The 27,871-nt window shown below is 41.0% G+C and overlaps 1 protein-coding gene across 1 annotated transcript; it reads right to left on the reverse strand.

Annotated features, from left to right (window-relative positions):
- aldh1a3 (aldehyde dehydrogenase 1 family, member A3) lies at positions 1-27,021 on the reverse strand. The gene is made up of 13 exons (XM_030413202.1): positions 26,827-27,021; positions 26,612-26,716; positions 25,977-26,117; positions 23,391-23,520; positions 17,384-17,445; positions 12,871-12,999; positions 12,088-12,201; positions 11,096-11,198; positions 9,483-9,667; positions 8,970-9,134; positions 2,322-2,479; positions 2,092-2,166; positions 1-2,002 (listed from the first exon to the last, which is right to left on the reverse strand). Exons 1-13 carry the CDS (start codon positions 26,923-26,925, stop codon positions 1,933-1,935), a joined length of 1,536 nt encoding a protein of 511 aa, XP_030269062.1. The 5' UTR covers positions 26,926-27,021; the 3' UTR covers positions 1-1,932.
- Between the last annotated feature and the right edge of the window lie 850 nt (positions 27,022-27,871).

Consider the following 27,871-nt stretch of genomic DNA (forward strand, 5'->3'; position numbering starts at 1 on the left):
TATATTTGAATCTCTTTATTCAGAATTTCTATTTAAATACAAACTAATGTTATAAAAATGCAGAGACAGACTTGAATCTCGTGTGATAATGAACACTAAACACTGAAACACAAAAGCTGTTAAAAAAGAAGTTTAAGTTGACACTATCAATGCAATGATAACATTACTGCTGTTACAGTACTGATATGTAACTGGCAAGGTAAATGTTACCTTATCTGGGACAAGAAACAAAGCTCCTTCCAACATGTGAAAGGGAAGGTATATTCTCCTCAGCAGAGAGAACATTCAATTTAGATTACACCAAGTTAGAGTCAGCGCTTCGGATCAAAAACGGAAAGTATCTGCACACATCCGCTGCCCATCAAAAACAAAAATAGATAGTGTTTATTCTCTGACCTTCCCAAGTTGTCTCATTTAGGGATATATGATGATCACATGTGACAACTGATCAGTGACCAACTGATTTATATTCTAAAATCATTATTGATTAATCACTAAGTTTTATGCATTTATGTAGCTCATGGAATCAATCTGTCAATCATTATAACGACTGGAGTACTTTTTAAACACTATTGGCTTCAGGGACCTCTCCAACAGTCAGCAGGACAGAAAACAACATCAGAGATACCCTCTCATCTCCTTCTGCTACTTTCCCTGTGTGGCAGTTATACTCATTCTGTTGACTTTTGCCTTGGGGTTGACCAAGAAGACACTCAGACTTTAAAGCAACAAAAAAAAAACAAGACAAACATTGATTTAATTTCAATGTTGAGTCAGGGTCTGCAGCTTATTAAAGGACCATTTGAAGTAGAAGGTATATTATTAGAATATATTATAATTGTTCACAGCCACACAGTGATTCAGGTGTCATCTTATATGGAATTTTATGAAGAGAGGAGATAGTCCTTATCCCGGTGTCCACACTCTTTGAGGTTGCAAGGATCTGTACTGTCCAACTTTCTGTAAGTCCACATTTCTGCAGACTTTGTTTGAGGGAATTACCCACAGTTCGAATACAGGGATACCATTACTTATTAGAGGGAGCACAAAAATGATCAATTATCCCCCAAAAAACCCAATTATCCTGATAATGGTGCTCTAGAATAGGCCTATCTGATTAATTTAATTATTCTGTATGCAATGTTTTTATATTCACCAACAGAAATTTCCTGACCTCTGAAATTTTCAGTTAGAACTGATTTTCTAGTTAAATCACACTTAATTAAACAATAAGAAAGCAACAAGCTTCTGAAACATCATGAAAATGTTTCCTTAATTTCCGTAATTTTGTGTGATTCATTATTTATTATTACCATTTTTCGGCCCCTTCGCAGCCTCACGCACTCAAACACTTACCAGGGGACATCAGCTAAGTCTGTGAGGGTTCAGGGCTTGAGGCTTAAGGGAGACATTGTGATAAGACCAAAGTCACCCCTGTTATGGCTCAGAGATAAGACAACTGAACCTTTTCCATGACTAGTGAGCAAAGAAGGTTGCAAGATGTGGAATGAGTTCTGTAAAATGATCTTATCAGTGCTCCTTTATTTTTCAGTTTGTGTATTCCTAGAAAGAGCTCAAGTCTAGCTTCATATCTGTCGTCATATCTGTTTCTTAGCTGCGTTCAAATTAATTTTTCAACATGTTCAGCTGACCTGCTGTGCTCTATGGGTTAAGCTATTTCTTAGATTCGATTCTTATTTGTAGATCTAGCAACTGAACACTTTTGGGGAAATTCTTGATTAAATCATTAGAAAAATACAAGACTGTGAAATACAGAAGAGCATTACTGCCACATTACTAAAGCCATTGGCGTTACCCTTATCCCAGTATCATGAGCATAAAGACAAAGAAGGGATCGTGTGAGTTTTAGAGAATTGTGATGTGGTTTTGATGGAATAGGAAGTGCAGAGCGCTGGACTTTCCCTGGTCTTCTCACAGAGTTTCACTCAGTTTGATTGTTACTGCTTTCACCTCCGAGTACTCAGCCAGGGCATACTCTCCACTGAAAAGACAGAGACAGCACACGAGGCAGGTTAGAAAATGCAAATTGAACCAGAATATGAAATATGAAGAAACAGTAATGGTTCTTACAGCTCTCGTCCGTTGCCTGACATCTTATACCCTCCAAAGGGAGTCTGGGCATGAAGGGCATTATAGCAGTTTATCCTTGACGGAGAGGGAGAGTAATGGTTTAATTTGTTTGTTGTCAGCTCTTTCATCTGTCAGGTGAACATACAAAAACCTTTAAATGGCCCAACTAAATGTAATTAAAGAGAAAAAACAAATCCCCTTCGCTGTGAGGACTGTGAACAGGATCTTACCAGACAGTGCCAGTCTCAAGGGCTGCAGACACAGACAGAGCTCTGTCCATACTTGTGGTGAAGACTGCTGACACCAGGCCATATTGTGAGGTGTTTGCTCTCTCCACGGCCTTCTCATGGCTCTTAAAGCTGAATATGCACTGCACCGGACCAAAGATCTAAGAGAGGAGAAGATGTCAGGCGCAGATAGATAGAGTTAAAAACATGAATGAGTAATAGTATGTGAGAATAAATATAAAAAGAACTGTACTGTGATTGTACATCTAGATAGCTAGATGTGCTTTTTAACAAATGGTTTTCCATTATCATATCCATTTTATTTATCAGAAAGATAGAACACAGAAAACAGCATCAGAGATCTCTGTCCAGAAGAGCACAGTCCTAGGAACAGCTTAGATACTGCGCAGGACCTTCAAGCTCCTATTTACTGTCGATGTGAACTGAGTTACCACTGGAGTACATTAAACCTCAAATACCACTGGCTGGCCGAGCACACATCTGATGCAGAGAGCTCTCCTCCCCCTCGCCAAAGGCAGACCATGCAGGACAGTTTGCAACAGAGACACCTGGACAACTCTACATGAGACAAACTTTCAACAGGGATAACTAACTGGGTGGCTACAGCTTATAGGCTAATTAACATTGTGTTAGTATCACTCTGGAACATTCAGGTCAATATGCCCATCTGTTGTTACTTATTGGCATTGAGTTTGCCATGTTATGCTTTCAGCATATTTTTTTAGCATGCAGTACCTTTGAGCTTATTCTGGAGTATTCTGGACAGTATTTGTCATTGTTTTGGATTGCTGCAATAGTAATAAACATACCTTTGCATAAAGCAAGCACATTTGTCCACTCCCATGTTTATAAGAGTATTAAAAAATGTGAAAAATATCCCTTTAAGGTACATTTAGAACAGATGAAAAATGTGAAATTAATTTGGTGATTTGCTGTGTGTTAACGATGTGGTAATGAGGGAGAGAGACTTGTTATCTTTCTCTTTGTCAATAATGTGGATTCTGTGTTTCATTTTATGTGGACTGCTGATGAGTGTGTGGTTAGTTGAGATAGGAAGTTGCACGTAAAGTTAGTTGTGAAGCCATGTTTTCATGCTTCCTATTGTTAAAGCCTCAATTACTAGCAGCCACGCATTATCACAATTTGAGACGGACAGGCACCGCTGGCAACGTGCAGGTTGTTGGTTACATGGTTATTAATGTCACTAGCCTTTTGACTTATTTCTATGCTGATTGTTAAATTGTGTACAAGCGACAGTGGTAGCATTGACAGGCAAATGCCTATCTTATATATATGTATACATATTGAAAGCAAATGCTTTCATTGTTTATCCATTCTTCATTATTTTGTCATATTTCAGAGCTACAAATAATCTCCCAAGACCAGCACGTCCCTTCCTCAAATCATCCTTTGGAGCTACTCAACCACTGTGCTCACATGGCTTCATTCAAATTTCTGTCTTTGTAGGTACCCATGTGGCGAAAATACAGGACTTAACTGAAGTTAAAACTTGGCACTATGTGGACTCAACTAACAACCCTGCAGATGATATATAACCAGGGGCAAGATGCTAGCTGAGCTAGGAGCACAGAGTCGCTGGTTCAAGGGGCCAGCCTTTCTTCACTGCCTGCCAGAACAGTGGCCTGAGACTCCACTAGCTACTCATCTTGACAGTGAGGAGCTCAAGAAGGTGACACTCTTCAGTCTCACAACCGTCAACCCTGGTTGCAGAGCACCTGATGCCAACTCATTCACATCCCCTCTGCACGGGGCAGCTGTCTCCGTCCCATCTGCCAGTGACTACAGGGAGGGTGAGAATCACCTTCTCCAGCAGGCACAACAAGATTGCGTCATCTCAGACCTTGCCCACCTCAAATCTGATAAGCCACTCCTTAAGAGCAGACGTCTGCTTACAGCTCCTGAACTTGACCCTGCAACTCAACTGATCTGTGTGGGAGGGCCATTATGCCGCAGTACCCAGCTCGAAAATGAAATGATCCATCCAATTGTGCTTGATACTTAACATCTACTCACTCAATTAGTCATCAAAGACCTTGACAAGAAATTGCACCAACGAGGACCTGAGCGGGTCTTTGCTGAGTTTTGCAGAAAGTCCTGAATTCTGCATGGAAGAAAGGACATCCGCCATTAACCGCCTGGGTGTAGTGACTGCTGCAAATGGTGGTGGTCTTGAATGCACTGCAGCCAGACCTCAAAGCCCAACTCGCCAAGGAACAGATTCACTTTGGTTTCAACCCACCTAACGCCCCCCATTTTGGCACTTCAGGCGACCAGAGGTGCCCAGTTGGTGGCTGTACTCAGGACTGTTCTGACAGAGATAAGGGGGATCCTGAATTCCAAGCCTCTCGGATATGTGTCATCCAGCATTACAGATCCAGACCCGATCACACCCAACTCCCTGTTGAATGGGCGGCCAGATGCATCGCTACCCCACGTGTTGTATCCAGAATCAGAGATACTCAGCTGAAATCAGAACATCAGAAATGGACCTCAGAGACTGCAGATCTCTAAATTGGTGCCACAGCAATGATCATGGACCCACAGCTACCCAGCACACTGTGGCGAGTTAGGACTTTTCCAACATTCGTGAGTAGCTTGCTGTATTCACAAAGTTCTGGTGTGTGTTAACGATGTCGAAATGGGGGAGAGAGACTTGTTATCTATCTCTGTGTTAATAATGTGGAATCTGTGTTTTGTTTTCTGTCGACTGCTGATGCTGACTGCTTAGTTGTGAAGCCATGTTTTCATACTTCCTCATATTAAAGCCTTAATTAGTAGCAGTCATGCATTAGCACAATTTGAGACAGACCTGCTGCGGGCAACTTCCAGCCACATGCGAACAATCAAAGGAGCACATCACTGTTCACGCTATAGTAGATAGTTGAATTGGGATTGTTGTAGCTAACTCTCATCTCTCTGTATCACATGGTAATTAATGTCTCTCACCTTTTTATTTATTTCAATGTAGACTGTTACAATCTGTATATGCGGCAGTGGTAGCAATGACAGCCAAATGCTTATCTTATGTACATATAGATGGGTGTATACAGAGAACTGTTTATGCTGACACATTTTAGTGTACATTCTTTGCTATTTTCTCATATTTAAAAAACATACATAAAGCTTTAATAAATCTGGACTATAAAGACACAAGTTCTTATCGAACACTGTGCAGCAGGCCAGTCTCCCCTTCAACCAGTCACTAGTTAGTTAGCACTAGCTAGTTTTTTTCTATCACACTGGTTGCAAAAAAATAAGGTTTGTTATATTTCTAAGAGGTCTACAGCTGTAATTACAATGTGCCAGATACATATTTAATTGACATTTATGTAAATGTAAGTATTGCATTGGGGCCACAAATCTTGACTGGTAAATTAGGTAAATGTGTGCCGGCTTAGTCGTGAAACCCTCAGTGGTTTGCATACTTCCCTTACTTAGATAGTGTCACTGGTCATCTGAGCACATTGATAAAGAGCTTGTAAGGGATGGGCTTGTGATGCAAATGTAAGCACACATAAAATGAGTTGTTGTAAGACTTTTGAGAATCAAACCAGTGACAGCAACTCTGCTTTCTGTATGTGTTGACATGAATGGAGTACAGGACATGAAGCTGGAGCTTATTGAAATGTTAAATACTGTCATGTTTGAGTTTGTGGTTCTGTTATTTCCTGTTTTATTTTAAAGGCCTGCCTTTGTGTGTCCGTCGCTTTTCATGTCCTCCCTTTGTGTTAATTCCCGCCCTTTTTCTGTGTTCACCTGTGTCCTGTTAGTTAATTAGCCCCTGTCTTTACAGTCTGTTGTTCGCCCTACTGTCTTTGTCAGTTCGTCTGTTTTGTTAACCTGAGCTTCAGGGCCTTCTCGTCCACAGCCAAGGAACCATTTCTGAGCCGACGGCACTAAGACTGATGAAAGCTCTGACAAACGGCAAGACTCTTCTTTACGGGGAACACACCAAGCCCACAAGGGGGCCTCCCTCAAGACAGCAAGGCCCCTGACAACAGTAGCCTACAGCAGCAAATCACCCACCACAAGTTCAGTGTGACAGAAAGCCTGAATAATGTCAAGATTTGACTAGTCTGAGTGAAGCAGGTTTGGACCTGGACCTGATCTGATGTATTCTAAACATCAAAAAGGCTGTGAAATGGCCCTTTTTTGCATTTTTACATATAGAATAAAGGTTTCACAAATCTCCCTTTAAAATACAACTCTTTTTTTTATCTGGACCTGATGTCATGTCTCAAATTTTTCTCTACTCTTTTTTTGTATTTTACAGTATTATACAGAAGTTGTCAGGGATGTTAAATGTCAACATACCAAATACAAAGATTCATCTACTAGTCCTTCTTTACAGGCAGACTTTAGTTACAACTTGTAGATGAATTTATGAATTTAAAATGTACTAAAAGTGTTGTGAGATGCTTAGAGGTGTTGATGTTTATGTCATGCAACTGCAATGTATTCTGTTTCTGCCTAACAATAGCTTTTTACTTCTTTTAACTAAAATAATGCTCAGAAGTATCACAAACGTGTGTTTGCCACGGATCTTAATGTTGGCGCCATTCAAAAGTCCAATTGAAAAATGTTGGTAGAATGACCAAAGAAATGATCCCTGCCTAGTTGTGGTTGTGCTAGCTTTACTTCTCTCTTAGAACTATTGCATCATAATATAGATAGAATGAGCTGTTGCAGCCTTTAGTAGTCAGACTTAAATTGTAATATTGCAATGCATTTGTCTTACAAGTAACACTGACTGCCATACTTTATAGACAATCTCTGTGGCGTACATCTAAAAGACATCACAGCAGCCAGTAGCATCAGGAACATCTGGGTAATCACAGGACGATTCATCAGGATGACTGCTGTGAACTGAGAGCTCCACCTACCAGCTGCCACTGCAGTATAGAGAGCTGAAGTCAAGCCCCCTGGGACCTTATTTCAGGAAAACCTTGTATGGTAGTGAATGGAGAAAGACAAATAAGTACACATATTATGTTTAACAATTTAAAAGATAATTTCCCATGTCAATAAAGTTGCAGTTTGTTGTAAAACTAAGAATTAAATGTAAGACAGTGACAACATGTAATTATAAAGATTGCACAGCCGTTGAACCGTCACCAAACCCGTAACTTAAACATTGGAGCACTGGTCCTGTATGGGCTTGCTCACAAAACTGTTGAACTAACCGTGTCAACAGGACCAGATTTATTGTGTTATTTCATCTTTTTTTAGTACCTTTTCTGTGCCGAGTCAGCGGCCATGTTAGAGTTGGTGATGTGTGTTTTAGTGAGATGATGTATTTCACCGAGCAGTTTTATTACATTAAATTATTTCTTACTCCATTCACTGCCATACAAAGTATTTCTGAAATAAGGTCCAATAGAGAGCTGAAGTCATACATAGTAGTCACCATCTTGATTCTCTCACTCACTCTCTGCAGCATCTCAAGTAGTATCTGCTTTACAACAGTGCCACCTAGTGGTAAAAGCAATGAACATATAAATTATGTTTTTATGTTATATTAAGCTAAAGCCGGTTTGGTCACAACAGTTTAGCCACTGAATGTCCCCCTGTGCCACTCGTACAGGAGTTCTAAGGAGTAAAGTGAATACATCTGCAACAAGGCAGGGGTAATTTCATTGGTCAGCAGTACACCTTATTTTTCCCTGGGGAATTTTGACAGGATTAATGCACAGTAAATCCTAGAGCGCAGGAGAAATCTGAGAGCAGAAGTTTCACGAGCATAGAGAAATGCATACATTGTTACTTCCATTGGTTTGTAAGCTTGTATTGATGTAGACTGTGTTTACATCCCACTCCCCCTCAAGGCAAACTGGTTTGAAATAACACTGTGTTAATGAAAGTCAGACAATGACTGAAGCCACGGTGGAGTGCAACGCAATGCGTCGTGCTTATTCACTAAGTTTTGCATCGTGCACCAGTTTAAAACACGTACGTGGATGCAGCCGATCATTGTAGGCACCAGACTGTAGTAGAGGCATGGCAGGAGCTCATAAGAAGAGTAGAATGGGTCAGTAGCAGGTTATAAGGGGCGGGCGGATTGATCCAATAATATTGATATTACCAATACCACATACTCCTTTTGTAAATTGATTTAAGCATCTATTGGATCAATATAAACATGGACCATTGGAGCGACGTCTGGCGTTTTGCCCCACCATCAGAGTCTCACCTTTTTTCTAGCGCGGAATACACATGGTTCTCTGCAAAAATAGACCTGAAAAGGCCTGTAGACAATCATATCAACATCATACCAGCATTTCACTACAGTTTTAATGTCGTATGTTTCTGTATCTGTTAGAATATTTCACATACATGAAGAGAATACACACAAGGGAGTCCCTGTGCACTGGCTTATTCTTTCTCTCCCTCCCTCCCTCTTTTTCCCCTCCCAGTTTCTTGGGAGTGGGGTGAAGGAAAATTACAACATCATATTGATGGTACACACAGGGCAGGCAGGAGCCGCGCTGCAGCAGCAATGCAGATTATGTGATCCAGTGAGCAACAGCAGCTCAGCAACGCAGACACCATGCACTGCGCAAGCAACCTGTAAGGCCAGCTTGTTTCCAATGAACCGAAACAAACTGTTACCTCTTCCTTGGCGATGCGCATGTGGTCCTTGACCCCAGAAAAGATGGTGGGGTGTACGAAGAGGCTCTTCTCGCCCACAGCTAATCCACCATACTCCAGCTTGGCTCCCTCTTTCTTCCCACTCTCTATCAGATCCATAATCTTGTCAAACTGCTGTTGGTCAATCTGAAGCAGACAAGTAGACAAGGGAAGGAGACTGTTTTATAAATGGGAACAAAACCAGACATTGGGAAAACATTTTTTGTCTGTCTGTGTGTATATATATATATATTGTATATAGATACAGATGTGACATAGATACCCATCAGCTCCTGTCACTCAGAAACAGTGAAAAAATGTATTTCTCAAAATGTTGTTGCGTCTAAACACTGAAATGTCAATGTCATGTTCACAACGTGTTTCACTGCCCACAGGTATCCGTAACATACAGTCACACTCAGCCAACAATTCAGTTGCAGTGGTTTAAACATCCAATCGTCTACAGGCATTCTAGAATGTTGAGTGTGTTCCTACCTGTGGCCCATGGGATGTCCGGGGGTCCAGGGGGTCTCCTATGACAATCTTCTTGGCGTTTTCTATGCTGCGACGCACAAACTCTTCATAAATACTTTCCTCCACAAAGACACGCGATGCAGCTGTGCAACACTGACCCTGGTTATAAAACGCTCCTTTCTGGGTTTCCTCTACAGCCAGCTGCACTGTGGACACACATTGACATTGGTTATATTCGCCTTTCATATTTTTTTCTTAACAGTGTATTAGTGACAATTTTGTTGGTGTTGGTCATTGAAAGCTCCCATTGCCTATCCTGTCATATGCAGAGTCACTCTACAAATCTTCAGATTTTTTAATTTGGCTTGTTATTGAGTTATGTGTGATTTTAAATTGCTATGCGCACTGCAGGAAGATGAATGACCGCTTTGTAGAGGCTAACAGGGATCCAGATAAAGAAAAGGAATAACATTTTGGATAACTTTTGCTTTTTCAGTAGAAAATCACACCTTCTCTTCTCCATTACGCTTCATCCATCTGGGATGATGATGGTGAGTGTCATGGTTCATGATTCGACATCTTGTTGTGTTTTGTTTTTTTGCCCTTGTGTCTCCTCTGTCTTTTCCCCTTCCTCCTTGCGTGTTTGTCTCCCTCTGTCTGTCAGTATTGTTTCCTCCATGCTTTCTCCTCTCACCTCCTCCTCACCTGTCCTCCTCCCTCCCCACCTGTTCCTCGTTCCCTAATCAGCGTGTCTGTGTACTTAAGCCTCGGTTCCCCATGTACTCTTTATCAGTTTGTTGTTGGTGTTTGAGTGATGGCCTTCTTGTGTATACCTCTTGTGTCTCCAGTCTCCTGTTTTTGTATGTTTTGGATTTGGATTTTTTTTTTTTAGGTTTGATTTGAACTTTGCCTTTCTTCCTTTGCACTTGGTTTTGCTGTTTTAGTTGCTACTTTGTTTTTTGGTCCTTGGACTGTTTTTGTTTGTTTGCTTGGTTTTTGTAATCGTTCAGCTTTGTCTGAAATTAAACCTCACTTTTGGTTCCTCCTTATCCTGCCTCTTGTGAGTCAGCATTTGGGTCCACCTCCTATTTCCTCACCCTGATAGTGAGTTGATGATGGGCAACAATTTACATGTTTGATGTGCCCACTTCTTGTCTGTTTTCTCTTCCTACATTCACGACTTGTAGTTGGTCATAGTTGTCTTAACCATAACCATTCCTAATTATCTATATCATTATAACTTAACCAGGGTCAAATAATTCTATGTATTTTATATACAAAAAAGTGCTTGTTTTGAGTAATTGCTGTATACTGGCCTTTAACAGGTACTGTTTGAAGGATGTGACATTGGATTCTTCAGTCAAATGGCATTATATCAACATATTACACATGAATCGTACAGTAGTGGCTGTATCCCCAGTTTGGTCTGATACAGTTTACTCTACTGAACTGTTAGTATCAAAGTCGCTGAAGCCAGGCAGGGTTCTCTGCAGCCTCGCATTCAACCACTATGCAATAGTATTTTTTTGACAGTGTGTCTGTGACATGACAGGAGAGAAACGAAATCATGAAGACACGATGTTGCATGTCGTTATTTAACATAAGGGAAAGAGACAGAGAGGATGTTCACTTACAGTCACAGTCAGCAAACACAATGCAGGGGTTCTTCCCTCCCAGTTCCAGGGTCACTCTCTTCAGATTACTTTTGGCTGCAGCTTCCTTGATCAACTGGCCCACCTGCACACATGACAGTAAACAGCAATATCTGACTCCGTCGTGGGGTAATTATACAAAAAAACAAAAGAAAAAGCCTCTGCGTCTGCCATACACTAAGAAACAGAGATGTGAGTGTAAAGCCGATGATTTGATGATGGGAATCTCTTTTTAACCCTTTGTCACAGGAAAATATTAATGCTGATGAAACCGTTACGTTAAAAAAATCAAAGCAGTCTTTGGAAAAGAGTTCTGCAGATGAAAGAAATAATCTTGGGTGAATAAGGAGAATTGTTCTTTGTTTATGCTCATGCAGAGTACCATGTCTCTGTGAATGGCGTGTGCATAGAATCGTTTATGCTCACTGCACCATTCCAATGCAGTATTTCTCCAAAACTGCAGGGGGTGTACAAATAAAACATTCTGTAGGGAAGCAAAAAGGCAATAGGTGTTAACATGACTGTGTCAAGGGCTTCACACTTTGCCATACAGCCTCTCAATGAGGAAGAATTGCCGTTAATTGTGAACTTAATCTAATTGTTACCTTAGTCCTTGTCACCTCTAAATTAGGACTTTGAGTGATTTGTAAAACGAGAAAAGGATTGATCTTGTTAAAAGCAGCACTGCACCAAGGGCTTGCGGATTCTCTATCAAAACCAATGCGTTCGAGAGTATTCAACTTTCATTGACTTTCATTTTGTCAAAATGAGGGTTATGCAGGAGAACTGTGTTGTCATTACTCACATGTCGGTGTAATGCAGTTTATTTAGGGCCATTATTAATCACCCAGAAAATCTCATAAGGAGAGGGCAAAAAAAAAAACCCCAATTGTTAGCTTATGAGAAGTTACAGTACTGTGTACAGGTGAGCACTGGCCACCTTCTAGCTCTGGTTGCCAAACATAATAATGTACCTCTGTAGAACCAGTGAAGGCCACTTTGTCAATGTCCATGTGGCTAGCGATGGCTGCTCCTGCTGTGGGACCGAACCCTGGAACAATGTTCACAACTCCAGGAGGGAACCCCGCCTGAAATGGCAACACAGAGTGCATGTTGAGATAGGGAATCACCAATTATATAAGGAATAGCTAAAAAAAACAAACAAACAAACAAAAAAAATGTGTCTCATGGTTTTTTTGTCTACATATTGTAACATACTGACATTTATTGAAATGAGTTAAAGATGGCCTAGTTCTTCTTAATGTGACTTTCTTGCACAGATTTGGCTCCTGATACCCTGGAGTAAACTTAAACGACAGATGTTTTCTCCTTAGAAGCAAGAAGAAGGCTACTTTTTGTTTTATTGCGTAAAGCTTTGCAAGAAAAGATCTGCTTCACTTGCAACAGACATCCCTCAAAATCCCTATCTCATAAGTGTGGCCTGATTGGGCCACGCGAGTCCACAACCCTACTTAAGACAGCCTCCCCCACTGTCTTGTAAGATAACCTGATGAAGGTCTAAGTACCGAAACATTGTTGTCAGTTAACTTAATTGCAAGTGAGGTGGACAGTGTGCGGGAGTCTCCCCTGCTGTGAACAGTAAGGACCAAAACTTAAGCAGTCCAATCACACAAAAAGTAGGATTTTCTATAAGAACACATCTGTTCCATAAGACGACTGACAGAGGCTTAAAGACAAAACCCCTCTCAGTCCACATCTTGGATCAATCCCACTACATGTTGAGCCCAACATCAGACCTCTTTGATGAGCGATCCAACATGGAGGGCTGTGAGAGGGGTCTGCTCTGCTGGCTTGATGACAACAGTGTTTCCACAGCTCAGGGCCGGTGCTATCTTCCACATGAACATCAGCAGAGGAAAGTTCCACTGTGGACAAAAGAACACATGTTAGTTGACTGCTTTTAATAGGTAATGGCAGTACAAGTCTGTTAAAGCACACTGTCACAAACAATTTTTTTCTGCAGGGTGGTGGGGGTCACCCTTAGGGACAGGGTGAGGGGTTTGTACATCTGGAAGGAGCTTGGAGCAGATCACCTGCTCCCTCAGGCTGTGTTCAATCCCGGAATCCGCATCCACCCTGAGTGAGCTGATCACAGGTGGAGAGCTCTGAAATTAAGTCCATCAACTCAAACCTGTCCTTAACAGGTCTCTCCACATTGACTGCCCGTGATCAGATCTCACTTCCTCACTCGCATGCAAATAAACACGGAAATTATTGGAAGAAACAGATCCAATGCAGATAATTTGCATTATAGTAAATCACATGAAAATCAATTGTTATCAATTCGGCCTGTTCCTCTGACTAGTTCTATGACGTCAGTTAAGTAGGCATTCGTTCAGTGTGGCCCAGGACACATGTGCATACACACTGCTATAAAAAAGTGGTCACATCCTGACCACCTCTGAATGGGGTCTGAGTAAGCGGATCTCAAATGTGTCCGACTGCGATCGGATCACTCGGGGGGGGGGCGGTGGTAATACCAGGTCTGATGAACAGGGCAGCACATTGAGAGAAACCACTTTAGGTGATTTGGGTGTCTGATAAGGACTCCTCCTGGGTGCCTTACTTTACAAGGTTTCTGGGCATGTCCAAGTGGGAGGAAATGCTGGGCAGACCCAGAATGCACTGAAGCGACTACATGCCAAGTTTGGACTACAAACATTTTAAGAAGGATGTCTAGGTACCTTACCTAGCCTACTGCCACCGCTACCTAGATACTGCCCAGACACCTGTCATGATTTGGATTTCGTATGCAGTTTTCTGTGCTGCGTGCCTTGTGTTTTTGTCTTTTGTGATCTCAGAGGATCTCTGCAGAGCCTGGACATGGCTTTCCTGGATGGCTTGAGCTCCTGCCCCTCACAAACCTGCAGCTCATCTTATCATCAGTGCCAGCTCAAATGCTCTGGTCTTCTCTCCACTCATTGTTTCCGCTCGTCCTTGTGGTATATGGCAAAACTGCTAGTACTACTATTTATGACTCTTAGTTCCTGTATTTTCTTGTGCTCCTATGAGACTAATTTCATTCTCTCTCTGCCTTTACCAGAGCTTGTGCGAAGTCCATGTTCAAGCTCGACAGCCATCCGGCCGCCCAGCCTCTTGCACCCCTGCCACCTGCCTTAATCCTTCTGTGGATTCTCTGAGACGGATTCACCTGTGCCTCCACCTAAGCCTTAACCTGCACCATCGTGAACCCCAGCTAATCCGCCAGCTAAGCCTGAGCCTGAGCCTGAGCCTGAGCCTGAGCTTTCCTCAACTGGCCACTACTTGAGCTACCTAATAAATTCCTTTCAACTGTTTTCCATGTCCTTTCCTAACTTGTTTGCAACATGTTGCTGCAAGTAAATTCCGAATAAACACATATTTACAACATGTTGTCTTTGTACTGTTTATGAAAGTGTATTGTCAAAAAGGATTCGAAAATGATCGCATTCTGTTTATTCATATTAAACGGATCAAACCGTCATTTTCAGTCACTCAATTGGAGTGTGTAAAATGACCTGTGATTAAGGTTTCTTTTTTTTTTAAGGTTTTTTTTGAGAACATTAGTTTATTTCCATGACTTAGTTCTAATTATCACTGCAACAGCCTCAAATGGAAATAACATCAGTCATGTCAGAGACACAAACTCCACGCATCAGTGCTTTGCTTCATCACTTGGATGCTGCTCTGGATCTGGCCCTAATACATAAGAACATGAAAGGAGCCGTAAATCTTCTCGACTGGAGATGATTCAAAGTAAACACATTTTGAAAAACAGCTCGTTCATTTTCCAGTTGCTCGTTTCCATGTTGGAAACCAATGGACAAATAATTGGGCACTCAAAACCAAATAAGAGGGCAATACATGTGAGTGCTGCATGCTTATTATTCAGGCATTGTTAACTTTTACAACACTTTGGAAACACACAGCACCATTAAGGGATCTTGGGATCACAAGCTGAGAGAAAGGTATCCTGTTTGCCTCTCACAATGACTCATGTTGTGTGTGTGCCAGCAGTACTTTCAGTAATTACACATCCTTCAGTATAAATTTCATTTTTTGGTATAATCGCCCATGTTAAACAACAGCTGTTTTGTTCCTTTGTTGCCAAAGCAACATTAGAGGTTACAGGCTCAAGATAAAAACTGAATGGCCTTATTTTGTCTTGATGTTGAAATCATACTCATGTTTCTGCCTGGAGCTACGATAGAAAAAACACAATACGGTGAAACACCAAACATTGCCCCACCTTAAATTTGATAAAGTTATTATCAAAAGCAAAAACATATCGTCCAATGTGTGAAAGCAAATACAAGCAGCACAGCACCGGAGCTGCGTTCCTCTAAGAATCACCCTAAAGGGATTAGCAGAGAAGAGGTCTTGTTTAGGGACAGCAAAGATTAAGATAAGGTTTCTAGTGCACTTACCACAGTTTCATTCCATCCTCATACCCGCACACTGCTTTTAAATTGAGTGCAGTTGCGTCACTAGCACTACATATTCAAGATCTGTGCTTTCTTAGAACAGTCTTCAGTGGCTCCAATCAAGCCTAGCTCGAAGAAAGTTAGCATTGTACTGTAAATGATAGAACCATTCACTTGAAGAATGTAACCTGCTGAAGGGCTTTGCTTCATTACAAAGGAACACTGCTAGGTCGTTACACTTGTGGCGGTGCAAATGTGGTATTGCTGTGTCCAAGGTTGCAAGTGACATAGAGACTCTGGCAAATTGTTATAATTTTGCTGCTTCCTGATTGATCAGCAACTGAGAAGACAGAGGATAGTGATAATCTGTGATAATATTTCAAGGCTGTCACGCTGTATCAGGGTAGGTAGACTCAAATGCATAAGATGGCAGGCAGGGATGAGGTTATGATCAGGATCATGGCAATATAAGGAACAGGCAAACATGATAAAACATCAGGGTATCCAAACAGCAGGATCATGAGAAAATAACAGGATGACTCAAGAATAACTGAACAAAAGGCCAGGGTTAAATACAATATAAAATAAGCGAGGGGATGAGGGGCAAGTGGAGTGAGGCAGAGAAACACAGGTGAGGGTAATGACACTAGAAACAGGGAAGCGCCTGATAGGCTGCAAAGACAGTGATGAGCGGGAAGGCCAGTAAAGGAGATGATGTGCAGGTGTGGAGGGAAAGCAGACTGGGGTAGAGCCCAGGTAGCAGGACTGGGCTAAATAAACAGATACAAGATAGGTGTGGAGGGAAAAATAGGCTGGTGAGGAGAGGAAGAACACAGGACGAAAAACGGAACACTAGAAAAAGACACCACAAGAACCTTGAAAACCCGCAAAACACACATACAAAGTGACTACGCTGGAGAAGTGCTGCTGTAGAACAGCCCTTTTCTTTGGGACTTGATTTCCTCAACTGAACTATGTTCATATTTCTACAGACAAGCACAGCTGTGCCTGCCCCACATCATGCAGCTGTCTGAAGGCAATGTAAACCACCAAAAATGTTCAAGATATAGTGTACACTTAAATGAATATATAGATTTTTAGGTTGCCCATCTTTGAGATAGCAGAAATACATCTTGCTGTCGGAGTCATTTAGCAATACAATGCTCCACTGAGCTGATGGTCATCACTTTATGGCTGAACTGTACGAAATGTAGGCTCAAAGCGCAGTAAGGTTTGTTGTAGTTTGCATTGAGATCCAGCAGAGAGCACACTCAAACTTCACTATCATCTTGACTTATTACATACCCTACTGACCTATCAGTAAATTAAGCTAAAGTTAGCATTGTGCTGTCTCGCTATGAAATTCACTCAAATTGTGTGTCATTGCCATGGCCATACTCAATACACGTGTGAGGATTATTAACCACACGTAGATATACAGCAAACCAGACTACAGCAGAGTCTTACCACATTACATACGCATCACATTAGTGTGTTGGACTCCTCAAGGTATAAATAAATTATTGCATAATGTTCTGATTTTTTTTTTTTACATACTTATTAAGAACAAGCTGTTACAGGACAGTCACACATCATGAAGTGCGTTTTTAACACACGTACACAGACATGCGCGAGCTCACACGCACATGCACACGCACACACACACACACACACACAAACACAGTATATAAACAACAGTGTTATGTGTTGTTTTATTTTATTTCAGCACCCCAGTGTGTATGTGTGTGTTTAATTTTCACACCATGCCAAAGGAGTACGAACAGTAATAAGAACTCCTAGCAACATTATTGCTCATAAATTCAAACCAGATCCCCTCTGGACTTACTGGAATGATGGCTCCACATACGCCAACAGGCTCGTGTTTGGTTAAACACATGAAGCTTTCATCTGTAAAAAAAAACAAAAAAACAGAAACAGCACCATCACAATTTTTTACTTGGGCACTTCCAATATTTTTTTATTTTTTCATCATGAACAAACAAACACATTTTGAACTAGAATGGCACTCAGTACAGCGCAAACCTCAACCAAGACCATACAGTCCCATTTGTACTCCATCATGTATACCGGCCACCTAATTACGCCTGCTTGTTGTGATGGGATGATCAAGTAAACATTTCTTGTTTAAAACCATGACCATGTCCATCTTCAATGTTCAGCAAAGTCTTTATTACTGTAACTTGACAACAGAGGTCCCCTAACCTTGCCTAATTGGTTGCTTTAACTCAAATCAAGATGTTTACAAACCCTTACTAGATTGTTGGCACATCACCAAACAGATGTATTTTTCAGCTGTGATTTGTAATTATTTTGGAAGTCACAGACGAACAAAGTTGTCGTCATGAGGACCCCATTTTGCCACGATGACAAACCCAAAGTCAAAACAAGCAAAGTTGAGCAAAAAGTCAGGAAACAGTTATTGCTCGGCAATACGCCACATTTTGGGGTTTATAATAATCAAAGTCCATGTTTAAGTTCCCCATATATTATTGCTAGATTCCACTGTGCTCTGTAACTTTTTGTGGCAATCTATATTTTGTATTTTTAAGCAGTTTTACCTACATCCTTTTACTCAACAGCTCCAACAGTGAGATCAATGCTCCATGTACATGTGTAAAGTTGCACCACACAAGTCAGACTTAGCCTCCCAGTCTACACCCTGACCTTCTCTAGTTTCCTGTGTGACTGATCACAGACTGGCAGACTCCACAACAGAACTCACCTCCAGCTGCCTTTATCTTTGAGGCACTGGGTGAGTCCACATTCAATCACAGCTTACTGAAGGTTACATTCACTCAATGAGGAAGTCATTGGGGAATGTCCCCGTACAAAAGTGTAACAGGGAGCAGTATGTAACACAAGAATCCAAGTGGCAGCCTCAGGCCCTCTGTACGTCTGCTCTGCTACCACCGACATGCACTGATATTCTCATACCAGGTTCTCCATATAAAATCAGCGGCAGAGCTCCACTGAAGGAAGGGATATCCCACTGGTATGGTATTGCAAAGAATCAAAAGTAAAACAACTCATTAGAATGGCAAAATAATATTGGGTCTGCATTTAACAGTTTCATTTGGTTGTAATTACGTTAAAATTACCTACTTAACAGTAACAATTTTGTTATACATACATTTACATACATTTAAATATGTTTAGATTTTAAGAGTGAAAGAAGTATTTGTATTATCTACACGCTTAATCAGCTATTTGGGCTTTGAAGAGAATTAAACAATATAACGGAAAGATCATCACAGGCTCACTAAGTTCCAGCTTGTCTTTTCAGAAATATTGGTACTTGGATCAAAAACAGTCACTTGGATCAGTCAGTGCTGAGTTTGAAATAGCGTCTAAAGAAAAGATTAAAGAGTAACCACTGTAACACTGTTAGTGACTCACTACTTGAGCGAGACAGGTATACTGCTATTAGTGAGCTAGTGGCACAGGAATGGCAGAAAGATTGCAGCCAAAATATTCCAATACTAACTCACTGGCTTGACAGCAGTGAGTACTAACAATACCCATGTTAGTTGTTTACATTCATTATGATAATATTAGTTTTTTTCAGACATGAGTTAGTTGGGTATGGTGAGTGATGATAACGTGCTGCGCTCAACAGTACACAGCCATTGAGCCTGCTCTTCAGGAGCTAACGCAGTAGAACTAAGTACACAGCCCCTGACCCAAAGATCGAGTGAGCGGCAGCAGCACTGACAGAATGTTGTTCAGCCACTGAGTACCACAAAGCACCCAACCCCTGATTCCAATGAAAACAGCCACTGTGGCAGCAACTCACTCAGTGGGTGCACATTCATGTGTTATGGGGGAGGAGTGGCTCTGAAGTGATGTGTAGCAGCTCATTTACTTTTGGTTTGGTTCCTTCTAGTCCACTGACTGAGTTACAATAACATTGTTGACTGGAATTGCAGTTTTACATTTTTACATTTTACAGAATTTATAGTCTCTTAATTTGGACTCACAAGTAAGAATTAGTGTCATGTTGTTTTAATTACCTAAGCCAAGGAGGTTGTGTTTTCACACAAGTCTGATTGTTGGTGGCTTGATTTTTCAGCAGGATTACACAAAAACTACTGAACGGATTTCCTGAAACTTGAATAGAGGATGGGTCTCTGCCCAGAATGGACCTTGTTAACCTTATGGTGTAGATCCAGATAAAGGGATGAATCCAGATTTTTATTTATAGTGAAACAGAAGGCGGAGTGTTATTTGCTTCCTCATATTTACTTTTGTTGTGAAAACGGTCAGGTAGGGAGGGACTTTCCAAACATATTGATTGGCATGTATATAACAATATAACGTTAACAAATTTGAATAATGCCAACCACCATGCAACCTCATGTTTTAGTGGCTGATTCTGCCCCACCATGAGCTCCCAGTAAACATGGCTAATTGGCTGAAGCGGTTTTTGTTGCAATACCACAAGTTTATTCATAATCTTAAACTAATTTAACACAACCAATTCTTGATTTTCCTGCAGTTCTATATGTGGTTTGTCCAAGTCATGTTGCCATACCTAGCTATCCAAGATGGCAGACGTAACTGCACATGCGCCACTCACATCGGGTAGTGACCAAGCCCCCGGGAGTGCTAGGCTTTGAAGCTAGTTTTTGTAGTGGCAGAACAGTCAAACGTCCACTTTCAAATGATATCCCAGGCTGAGGGATAACACTGACCACAATCATTTTGGTAAGTGGAACAGTCAGTCTTATTGCTGTACACATATAAATACTGCGCAGCCACACGTGCGTAATGCTGCATGGTAAGCATAGACTGTTGCTGTTCTCGCACTACTAGAGGACAATGTGAATGAACCTATACAATATGTGCTTTGTAACCTCCACCTCACCAACCAACGCCTCATTCTCTGTGCCAAAAATAATCTATTTTCTTCTTCTTTCTCTCGTTGTGGCCATGATTCACTGTAAAGAACCATCGATCTGCGGTTCATTTCCAGGCATTAACATTCATGAGGCATGCACTGCATTAACCATTAATGGTTGAATCTGGGTGTTGAGAGGGCGGGGTATGAGGCAGACTGATGTGCGTGAATTCCTCCATTTGATTTGGAATTCATAAAAAGAAATGGCACATTGGTGGGCGTACAGCAGGTTTTATAGATCTGAATATTTCTTTGCTGTGCCATTTTTGGCTTTTGGCCACGTGTACACTTTAAGTGTGAATGTATCCTACGCAATGTTTTGGTGTCATTTATGAAAAAAACGTATGTGTACAAAAGTGTACATGCACCCAAAAGCTGAAAACTGCACGCACCAACAACACTTGATGAGCTTAAACTCAACATTTACAACATGAAATGTGTTCCCTCAGTGCATCCTCCTCCTAACACCACCAGGTGGCACTCATAACACACAAGCTGTGACAAGTAGCCTATTCTCAGGGCAAATAAGTAAAGTAAAAAGTGGGAAACAAGTGTCTGCTGGCTGAACTGCAAATAACAAGTAATGGACAGCTTATAAATAGCTTAGTAACTTTGTTTGAGTTTTAAAAAGTGGGGTAAATTGACTTTATGTGCATTTACTTCCCACTACACCTTGCTACACTGCCCCTCTGAACGCACTCTATCAAGCGATTCTCTCATATCCTTTTCGCTATTTAACCACTACTTCAGGCTGCAGCCGGCTGGTCATTTGTTTGTGAAATTTTTCAACATGCTTTGAAATTATATTTATATAATATTTTGTGTTGACTGTACACAATGTTACTAACTTTTAACCTTGCTAGCATAACGTTAGCATTTTGGCTAGAGGCTAAGGCTAAGAGGTTCAATGAGCTGAGAGGATTTTCATGCTCCCATTGCTGAGGTCCATCCTATTTACTGGAGTAGTGAACAGCATTTCTATTAAATAAGAACCTTATGGGATTGTAATGATTGTTTCAGCTATTAGTCAAACTCTCAGGTGTTGCTAGGGAAATGGAGTCACAGCTTCTGAAAAACTTTATATTTTGATCGAAACGCACAAAAAACATATATGTATTGTCTTAATGCCTTTTTCTTTGGCAAGTGATCATGGTATAATTGGAATAAAGCCCTTGAATTAATAGACTTCACTGATGAGAGGTTGTAGGCTGTATTGAACAGGTGATGTTTGAGGAGTTTTTTTTTAAAACATGTCTAGAGAGGAAGCGTTACAGATGTCAGCAGGGGGAACATTCCAGAGGGTCGGGGCTGCGACCCTGAGGGCTCTGTCTCCGAAGGTACAGAGTCTGGTGTGGGGAATCGAGAGTAGGAGATTCCAGGACCGGGTGTATGTTTGAAGAAGGTCGGAGTGGTACGGAGGGGTGAGGGCATGACAGGATTTGTAAGTGGGAGGAGGAGTTTGTAGTTCATTGTAGTACGGAAATATATAATATTATAATGTATTATTATTATAAATATAATGCATGTCATATCAAGCTACAACTCAGCCATGCGCCTCAGGGACGACTGCTCCAGTATAAAAGTGGGGATTAGTGGCTGAGTGGCTGCTGCCTTGGCGAGGCATTGAGCCAACACTGATTGCTAATCCTCAGAGACTGTTGCACCTCAATGATTACTATCTCAGCCTCTTCCTCTTCCTTTTGTCCTGCCGTCCCTTTCGTCTCTCACCACTCTATTGGCATCTAATCGTGAGGAAAAGGCAGGTGTGTTTTGTCTATGTGCACACAAAGTAGGATCTGACAAGAGGGGGAAGTGTTACGAGGCCCGATGAGAACCTACCCAGAGCTGGGGACAGTCCTGAGCCAGGTCCAGTCACTTGCTCTTGGGTAATTAACTTGTTTTCCAGTGGTGCACTGATTACATAGCCCCCTGAGGGGACATGTGCAGAGAAGTTCCTCCATGTTTCTAGTGCACGCTGGAAACTCATCTCATGTGCATTAGCTTGTGCTTAATTAAATATCTTTTCTTATTCATTTACTCATTTTGTGCTATTTTGTCTTAATGTGAGCAAAAATTATTACTTCATGCTCTCAAATGTTTGCTTAAATGAATAAATCAATTGAGTAACTGCAGCCACCACAATCAGTGTTGGGGCTAACTTGTTACAAAGTTATCCATTACGGTTCTGGTATTGTTTTTTTGTTTTGTTTTAACAAGTACGGTAAAGTGTTAGTTATGTGATTCATGTGATTCAAGATACCATTATTTAGTTGGTAAAAGTTGCTGTCTTTTCCTTTCCTCCTCTTCATGCATGACAAATTGTATTGTGTAAAACATGGAAAACTAATGTCGAATAAAAGTTACAGTAAGATGATTTCAGCTGCTTAGTATTTGTTTGTATTTTCAAATAGAAAACATGACGTGAATAAAGAGGAATCATCATTTGTTTTGTGTGAAGTTTCTTTTACAGAAATTAAGATCTTCACATTTTAGTGCAATGTTGTCATGCAGTGTAGGACACTGATCTAAGTCTTGGTCTCAACACCTCAGAGTGTTGAAGAAACTATCTTGAGTACATAACAAACTGTGCTGTGCACTGCAAACTAGCACATGCCCCTATCAATAGGCTACAGTCCACATAATACCCCAATTTCACTCATGCTTTACACACACAACTGTGACCAATAATAAGATCTATTTTTTCAAATGTACATTATGATGTATTCATTGATGGTGAATTGAGCTTTGAGTGCTGCTAAAACGCTGGTGACCTTATCAGCAGTACTGGACCTGGGCCTGTCCTACGATAGAAGCTAAAGCTACTAAAGCTGTTCATGTGTGCATACACAACCACAACCGGACAGGATCTTTCAAATCCCTGATGGTTTCACTTGTGGATATTCTTGACAGTGAGAAGATGATGACACACACTCACCTATGTGCAGACTCTTGCCGTGGATCTTGTCGGCCCAGCCTGCATAGTAGCGAAGGGTTTTGATGCTGCCTTCCAGGTCAATGAAGAAGGACTGCAGGAAGGGCTTCCCTGTGTCCATAGTCTCCAGCGTCTGCAAAAAGCAGGAAAACTATTAATTACATTTTTTTTTAATGACTCCAGAGGAATATGATTTGTCACTTTAACTGTAAGTAGTGCAGGGTCACTAAATGTAATGTTTTTCCAGTCCCGTGGACGAAAAAGACAAATTCAGTAGCTTTGACCTGAAGGGTAATTACAGTTTACTATAACTTGGATCTTAACTCTGCAGTTTAAACCATTACTATAAGTAATAAAAATAATTGTACTCATACTTAAGTTCATAGATGAGATTTTTTCTCATGAAGCAGTGTATACGCCACATCACAGGACATCTTGTACCAAGTAAAGCAAACTGTGTGCTGTGAGGCAAGTCCAGGTGTGCCGTTTGATTTTGTTACAACCATATGTTATTATTGCATTATTCAACCATTAAACATGTGACAAATTAGTTTTTAGTTTACTCTATCAGAACTACGTACACATTTATTTTCCAATACTTAAGCAAATTCTATACCCTTAAAAAATTCTTTCAAAACCTTACAGGAAATCCCAGTATGTCAAATGTCATGTGGCCTTTATATAATAATAGACATGTGCAAGTGATTAGATAACACGGTATAGAGGCTATTTTGCAAGAAATTAATAGAGGTGTGACTTGGGCACAAATGAAAACCACTGAACTAACTCACTGAGTGATTTTGCCCTTTCATATCAGTCGATTTGAATGATTTTTAAGAGTCAAACAACATAAAAATATGCAGTATTTTATGAAAAAAAAATGTTTGTTTTATTTACAGTATTATGTTAGAACCTTTTTTTGGGGGGGGGGGGTCCTTACCACCAGGTTGGAAACTCATTTGGAGGACAAACTGTTCAGTTTGACCCTCACAGAAAGGATCACCTGGATAAACTGCTGCCTTATTTCCAGCCTGCATGACCATATGGTTGCTCAGACTTCACTGTAGTGATGTGTTGCAGATTGTAGCAACTACCTTGGCAAATGCAATGTTATCATAACTTATAAAAATGTTGGCCTCTTCTTGCACAGTGCAGCTTGATACATTTATTTTTGGCCATCAACAAACTGTTTCATTTTCTCTGATGTACAATGTACCAGCATTTTTAATATGACTTTATACTTGTCAGGTATAATAACAATAATTACTATAATAAAAACAAATGAATCTAGTGCCTAACAAAGGGAATGAGTTGTATGAGGTTGAAATAGCTGGCGAGGTAGTTTCAATGTGGATCCAAGAGTTTTGCAGTGGGATGGCAGCCACAGTGGTCTACAGCAATGTACTGTGTCTTGATAAGTGCATGGCAATAAGCCAAGCATGGAAAACAGGGTTTATAATTGATTCTGTTAAGGCATATTATATATTATCCAACATCTATAACATGTTTACTGGATTGACTTATACTAAATTGTAAAAGGAATACAATAAAAATTGTGGCTCTGCAGCTCCAGCTGATACTGAAACCACTGCACCACTTAACTGTACATTTAAATGGTCTGAATCTGGTCCTTATTTCCCCAAACAAAAAACATAGCTAGGGGTTTAGCGTAATTAGCCATACCCTCCACAATACCACTACGGAGCATGTTTGCAATTAGCAGTCACATGCAATCTGGTATTATTACTTCACTCACATCTGTAAGGGGTCATTTACAGATCTGAGTCTTAATGCGAGTTGGCAGCTAAACAGAGTGGAAAGGGATTTCAATCCAAACAATATCTGAAGGAGATGGAAAGCAATATCCAGCAATCATTACAAAGAAACAAAGACAGGCTTGGGTGGGGTCACAGTATCATGATGTCACGCAATAATATAGGCCAAACCCTGATAGGAATAAGTCAGTTTATGACAGCACATGGGCACTAGTCAGCAGCAGAAACAAGTTTGTAGCTTATGAAACAGAACATGCTCCTATAATTAAGATCTATTGTAGTTCTAATAAATAATACCTGAACCGTCAGCAACAGTAGAAAAGTGCAGTTGAAACATACATACAGAGTAAGTTCTGCGCTGCAGGGGTTGGTCGTAATGACAAATCTGAGGTTGAGAGAACAGACTGAGCTGAAATAAAATCTGCCTGTGAAGAGACTAAATCAGCATTTGGCTAAAGTAATTTAGTTAGTAAGTAGTAATATTGATTATGTACTCGAGTATTTTCATTTCATTACTACATATATATATATATAATTTAATACTGTTGGGTAGTATCATCGAGACCAACTGCAACATTAAAATTATGGTTAAAAGTTAATGCACCAGAGTAAATAATGATATACTACAATTTAAAATAGCCTTATATTGCTCTGACGGGAGTTATTCTACTATACAACGAATTATTGTTTATGCATCAAATCCGTCGCTTTCATGCGACTAAAGCCCCATGATGATGACCTATCAATCTTATCAAAGTAACATAAAAAACACAAAAGCGTGTGTGTAAAGAAAAAGCACAGGGAGAGAGCCCACCGCCAGCAGGAGCCGGTCCCGCTCCACCAGGTCGGCCAGCTTGTGCAGCAGACTGCCGCGACTGGAAGCGTCCATCCTCCGCCACGGAGAGCCTCTCTTCCGGGCCGCCTTGGCTGCCTGCACAGCTTCGTCCACATCGTCCTACACAGAAGAACCGAGGAGGACAGAGCAGGACGGATCAGATCACATCAGATCACAGCAGCACGTAAGAAAAGACTGACATACTGAATATCTAACGGAAAAAAACAACTTTTGAGTTGACCAATAGATTAGAATAACTGTCTGAAAGATTCAAAGTTTTCAATTCGCGATTTTTTTAGAAGAAAAATAATACATGCTGGTAGTAGCATAATAATATACAGCCACAGCACGACATTTGCGGTTATATCGCGTGGCATCCGGAAAACAGCCGTGTAAAAGCCTATTGTTAAAGCAATTGTGTAGCTTATAGACTCAATTTGTATTTTCTTATAGTATTGGAGACAAGGCAGTTAAGCAGCAAATAAGCAAATCAGTCCATTTCAAAGATTAATTATTTAGTGGCACATTGAGTAGAACAATATCAAGTTTAATATTTTTTTATTAACAACATTATATGATACATTAAAGCCATTAGTGCTGTAATTAATATCTACCTTGTCTGCTTCCTCCACATCGCAGATTTTGACACCTGTTGCTGGGTTGATGGTGGGAAATGTCCTTCCACTGCAGGAGGGGAGCCATTCGTTGTTGATAAAAATCTGTGGAAAAGTGTTTGAGAAACACAGTGACAGTAAATGCTTCCGCTGACATGAATCTTACAGTCCTACCTGCAGCAGTTGAACTGTGCTTTGATGCAGAGGCCCCTTACCTTGGTGTACCTGATAACCTGGACCGTGACAGGCTGAGGAAAAGGCGAAGCTGAGGTTTCTTCGGCCACTCCGTTCTCTGTTGTTCCATTCTGTGCCATTCTAGGTCAGCAGTACAGTCCCGGGCAAGTCTGCCTGCTCCGTCTGCTTGACACTGTCAGCCTATCCACTGGCTTTTTATTAGAATGTTTAGTTCCTCCCTCCTAACACAAGACTTGAGAAAGAACCCAACTCCGCCCCTGTTAAGGGCAGTCAGAGGCTCTTATCTGAGGGTATTCATCCTGGAAACATCCTGCATCATGTATTCATCTGAACAGTGCAGAACATGGTGGCTATGTGACATTATCTGCTCATGGTCTCACTCTATAAAGTTGGCAAGCCTGTGCCACTGCAACTTCAAATAACCAGTCATGACAATGGGGAATACATGCAGTGCATTTTTATCTTCACTTGAACTGGTGGGATGATAGCAAAATTACATTCATTCACTGTGTGTGCAAGAAACCTCCCAAAAACCAAAGAGGGAGTCAAGAGTGAAATGTTGAGGCTGAAGCATTCAGCTGTGTCTTTCAGTCTAAGCACAGAAAAGTAAAGAGAATGAATTAATTCTGCTGCATAGCATTACATCTCAACGCAGCAGCTTTGATCTGCGTCTGTTGATCTATTTGGACAGACTGCTGGCTGTTCGCCCACAGTGCAAAGGTGTTATGAGTTGCGATGTTCCTCGCAAAGTTGGTTTTTGCACCTGGACTGGATGAAGTTGAATGGAGTTGAATACACGCAAACAAATGCTTTTGTTCGTCGGGGCGAAGCTGCTCGCTTGCTCCGGACTTGCACTCATACACAGCCTGCTATTGTTTCCCCTTCATCGCTTCTTGTCACTCTTTATGTCAAAGTTTAATTAGGACAACGAGCTTTTGCAGGCTCATTTCTCACTTCAGCAACTTTCTAACACTTCATAATGAGAGAGGGGAACTCAAAGGGATTAGACCGAGTGTAGGGAGGGAAAGAGTGAGGGAGAGGGTAAGATGTGTGCGTGTGTGTGTA

This window comes from Sparus aurata, chromosome 4 (assembly GCF_900880675.1).
Source record: "Sparus aurata chromosome 4, fSpaAur1.1, whole genome shotgun sequence".
Lineage (NCBI taxonomy): Eukaryota > Metazoa > Chordata > Actinopteri > Spariformes > Sparidae > Sparus > Sparus aurata.

What these genes read in the sequence shown, in the direction of transcription:
- aldh1a3 (XM_030413202.1), bottom strand. Translation starts at nt 26,925, where the DNA reads ATGGCACAGAATGGAACAACAGAGAACGGAGTGGCCGAAGAAACCTCA. An exon ending in ATGTGGAGGAAGCAGACAAG is followed by an intron (nt 26,118 to 26,611) that starts GTAGATATTAAT and finishes TCTTCTGTGTAG; the next exon opens with GACGATGTGGACGAAGCTGT. An exon ending in TGCGCATCGCCAAGGAAGAG is followed by an intron (nt 2,480 to 8,969) that starts GTAACAGTTTGT and finishes CTCCTCTCTTAG; the next exon opens with ATCTTTGGTCCGGTGCAGTG.